This window comes from Engraulis encrasicolus, chromosome 24 (assembly GCF_034702125.1).
Source record: "Engraulis encrasicolus isolate BLACKSEA-1 chromosome 24, IST_EnEncr_1.0, whole genome shotgun sequence".
Taxonomy (NCBI): Eukaryota; Metazoa; Chordata; class Actinopteri; order Clupeiformes; family Engraulidae; genus Engraulis; species Engraulis encrasicolus.
The window spans coordinates 34,160,651-34,165,650 of NC_085880.1; the positions used below are offsets into that span (position 1 = coordinate 34,160,651).

Genomic DNA, 5,000 nt, shown 5'->3' on the forward strand with positions numbered 1-5,000 from the left:
TCAAATTGGAGAACACACTAGTAGGCGCACTAGTATTTAATTGGCTAGGATCCCCAGGATCCCCAGATCCCCAGAAATGAGTAGTTGCGCCCCTGGTCACAATGCAAAACCTCCATCTGGATGAGGACGTGGTGAAGCGGTGACTCCCCCAATCCACAACCTCTAACCCACTTCTGCTTTGCTCCCCCAACATTACTACACTGACAATGGTCTCGTTTACATGACAAATTTAATGCAGAATGAACTCAACTGAATTCTGAGTGCAACTTAATTCAGCTTTGAAAACATCATGTAAACACTTCACAATTTGTAATTCAATGAAAGTTCAATGTCGACACGATGGAATTATTTTACTTTGAAATTAAAAACATCACGTAAACGTGGCCACTGACTACTACACTGATGGTAACTGTGGCAGTCTAGACACATATTCTACAGTTCTGCTATGATAACTCCCACTTCAGTGGTAGCTCCAGTCAATTTCACAGCTATCATTCTTCATCTTTCTACTTGTATTTTTTGTATTTTCCCCCAAGCACATTGAATGAAAACTGAGCATCATAAAAGTGCTATATGTAAAAATAGGCCTACATTAACTGATTGATGACTACAAAGACTGCAGCATTGCTCTGCGCATGGCTACGGTGCCCTACAATTCTGCTATGGTGACTCCAAGCGTACCAGTCAATGCCCCAACTGTATGAGCCACAGCCTACTCCATGCATCTTGACCTAATGGTGATGGCTATGCACACTACACCTACATCCTTCATAAAGGCCCCAACGCTCGTATGGCCCTACTGGGGCAAACAGCAAAGCTGCACTTGGCTTTAATGATTACCAAGACACCTTTAAAATCACCAAACCGTTGGGGTTTAGTAATAAAGAGACAATAACAGGACAATAAACAAACATAAATTAACAAAACGGCGACACAACTTATGCCTAAAAGCATGTACTGGATCATTGGAATGAATGGAAACTCAGCTAAGAGTAATATCACTAGACTTGGACGGCTGGAAGAAGAGTAGAGAGGTAAACTTCAGTTATATGACTCAAGAGGAGGTGGGAAAATGAGCACATCCTGAAATGGTGAAGTGTCACTTTAACAAAAATATTGTGATGCAACACTGACTCCAGCGGAGAAGTTGCACTTTGATAATTGCAGACGTTACTGTAGACTTGGTTATACTCGGCTAACAGCAGACATGTGTCTAGGCTAAGCTCAACTCCTGCATGTCTCAGTAGGCTTATGGGCTTATCTAAAGTTTATTGGTTTTCAACTGCAACAGGTGAAGATGGAGACGGGCTGATGGAGACAGGTAGGCAGGAGGGAAGAGGAGGACCTGAGGGAGATAGAGCGAGGGAGAGGGGGGGGGGAGCAAGGGAGAGAGCCATAGAGAGAGAGGGGGAGAGAGACAGACAGACAGAGAGACAGACAGACAGAGAGACAGAGTGAGTGAGTCAGTGAGTGAGTCAGTGAGTGAGTGAGTGAGACAGAGAGAGACAGAGAGAGACAGAGAGAGACAGAGAGAGACAGAGAGAGACAGAGAGACAGAGAGATGGGAGCACTAAGAAATACCTGATGGAGGGAAAGACAGCGTGAGAGAAATACAGAGAGAAGATGGTAGAAGAAAGAGATAGTGGAAAAGAGAGAGGAGGGAGCCAAAGCAGCAGCAGGAATGAAAATGAGAGAAAAAAACGTAGGAAAGAGAACTAAGAAGCATAGAGAGAGTAAAGGGAGATAAGCAGACTGGGTATCCTCTTAAGGGAAGGACACATTGTAATGGACGCACACGCACACGCACACGCACACGCACACGCGCGCACACACACACACACACGCACACGCGCGCGCACACACACACACACACACACACACACACACACACACACACACACACACACACACACACACACACACACACACACACACACACGCACACACACACACACACACGCACACACACGTACAGACAGACGGACGGTTACAGGAGATTGTCCCCTTCTAAGTGATGTATTACCAAATCACACTTGGAGACGCCCAGGTCAATATGCTGCCTATCTCGCACTGTGTCTCTTCCATAAACACACACACGCACATACACAAACAAACACACACAGAGACACGTGCACGCCTACGCACGCCACATGCACGCACGCGCACATATGCACACACTTTAGAATACTAGGTAGGTATTGTTCTGAATGCAGGGTGGGTACAGGTAGGGAAGAGAGACTTCATGGTATACTGCAACAACATGATCTCACAGAATTCTGTGCAATGAACATGGGCCATCGTGACACAAAATCTGCTGCTTTCTGATGGACTTGGGGCCACAGAAGTGCTTTCCGTAAGGGGGCCAGGGAAGTGTTCTCTCTTTATTCCCACAGCTATGTTCCCACAGACAGGGGACATGCTTTCCGCAGGATACACAGGCTAGGGCATATTTTGTGCACAAGCACGTTGTCATGTCAATTCTATGTCAAATTTTGTGTGCGGTAGAACACCTGACACAAGGTACGCAGAAGCAGAGGTGGAAGAAGTACTGAAGTTGTGTACTTAAGTAAAAGTAGAAGTACCCTGCGAAAAAATTACTCAAGTGAAAGTAAAAGTTGTTTACCAAAAACGTACTTAAGTAAAAGTCCTAAGTACTAACTTTTAAATGTACTTTTCAGTACAAAAGTACAAGTAGGCCTACACGCGCAATGGCTGTCTTTCTCCATGTCTACCTACTTGATACAATAGGAAAAATTGTCTGCAACGGTTTTCGGTTCCATTTGAACATGACTATGGAGTCCTGTTAATGTTTTTAAAAGTATATTTTCTGTCTGGGTGTCAATTTGGAAGAGGGGCTTGGTCCCGCCTCCCTGCCCGCAGCTGAGGCTACTGAAATATCCACGAAACACAACAGGAAAACCTAGGATAAATGTAACTAGTAACAAAGTCTTCCCCTAGAAATGTAAGGAGTAGAAAGTACAAGTAATTGTCAAAAAATGTAATTGAGTAAAAGTAAAAGTCTGCATTTTTATTTTTACTCAAGTAAGTACAAATTCCAGAAAAAACTACTTAAGTACAGTAACGAAGTAAAAATACTTAGTTACGTTCCACCTCTGCGCAGACGTGTGCATTCGATGCAATATTACCAAAACCTCGATCAACAATCTTCCAAACTTCCATGGTGCGTTTTTGTTTGCATTTCACATAATTCTGTGAGATCAGGCTAAATGCAGATATAACCATGCTTTTACATTTTTATGCATGGTGTGTGTGTGTGTGTGTGTGTGTGTGTGTGTGTGTGTGTGTGTGTGTGTGTGTGTGTGTGTGTGTGTGTGTGTGTGTGTGTGTGTGTGTGTGTGTGTGTGTGTGTACCTGTGCGTCCTTGAACATCTTCTTGAGTGCCTTCTGCGTCTGCTTCAGCTTGCGGGACTGCACTCCACTGTAGGCCAGCAGCATGCCCCCAAACTGCCGCTCCGAGATATGACCATCTACTGGGTCATTACGCTCAAACTACACATGGGGAGGAGAGAGAGAGAGAGAGAGAGAGAGAGAGAGAGAGAGAGAGAGAGAGAGAGAGAGAGAGAGAGAGAGATGTTATTTGTTTGTCACTTCATATCTAAACAGCTTACAAGCGGATTCCGAAAAAGTTGGGACACTTTGTATGTTGTGAATAAAATGAAAATGCTCGCATTTTCAAAACATCCAATATGTTAATAAGGTAGAGCATTATGTGCAGACAACATATCAGTTGTTAAAGTCAAGCAGAATTATTGTTTTGAGGTAATTATGTTATCATTTAAAATTTGACCCATGCAACAAATCTCAAAAAAGTTGGGACAGGGCCAAAACATATTGTAATAGTTGGATAATTCTAAAAATAACACAAGGAAGAATATTTTAAAAGGAACTATATTGACTGCCAACATGAATGCACAAATAAAATACCATCACAGAGAGGCTGTGGCACTCAGAAGTGAAGATTTGAGGGGCTAATTACTCATCTAGTACACAGAAAGATTGAATTATCCAAATTGCAGGCATATAAGGCCTATTTCCATAATATAGAGTTCTGTGTAATCATTGCATGAGTTATGAGATCATGGCATACTCGTCGTCAATAAGCAAACTATGACATTCCAACAATGACAGCTCTCGAAAAAATGACCATAAACACAACACTTGATTAATGCACGTGATGCAGACATTAAACAGTGTTGCATGCGGAAAAGCTCATTCTAGATGGACCTAGGAGACGTGTGAAACTGTCCTCTGATTACAGAATGGAAAATATTTCATCCTTTTTTAAAATCTTGGAGTCATGCACCCTCCAGGTTGTATAGAAAATGAACACTTCAACTTGATTTAGTGGTCAGTCTGAAAGAGAGCATATATGATAGTAAGGGGGTGCAGAGGTGCCTTGGCTATGGTCTTCTTGCTCATGTAGAGCATTATAATGAATGTTGAATGATATATACAGACTTTAAACAGCATACATAGCTACCAAGGCATTATATTTTGGAGCACCGCCTTTAGATATTGCCCCATAACGGTGACAAATTTCAAACTCTTCTATGTTCCAACAGTGTGGTTCCATCATAAGAGTAAACAGGTCACAAAATTGTTTTCTTGCAGTCAGGATATGCCACATATTAAGCATAACAAAAAGGTAAACAAGTTGAAGAACACACCTATCAGTTGACCTGCTGAAATCATGTCTCGCACATCAACATATTTAATTTTTGAATAAAATTATGCCATTAGTCAAAGTATTTAACTGTTCAGTCTCATCCCTTGTGTTGTGTTTGGTCTCATCCAATATAAAGAAACCCTGGCCTTGGCCCTGTCCCAACTTTTTTGGGATTTGTTGCAAGAGTGAAATTTTAAATGACCACATAATTACCTCAAAACAATAATTCTGTTTGACTTTAACAACTGATATGTTATCTGTATATGATGTTCTACCTTATTAACATATTGAATGTTTTGAAAATGCCACAATT

The 5,000-nt window shown here is 41.9% G+C and overlaps 1 protein-coding gene across 1 annotated transcript in view; it reads right to left on the reverse strand.

The window, feature by feature from the left end:
* The window catches only part of micu1 (mitochondrial calcium uptake 1), a 105,354-nt gene that overhangs the window by 17,832 nt on the left and 82,522 nt on the right, over positions 1–5,000 (reverse strand). The window contains exon 11 of the mRNA XM_063191410.1: positions 3,373–3,510. Coding sequence (XP_063047480.1) covers positions 3,373–3,510 — 138 coding nt within the window. The remainder of the gene's footprint in view (positions 1–3,372; positions 3,511–5,000) is intronic.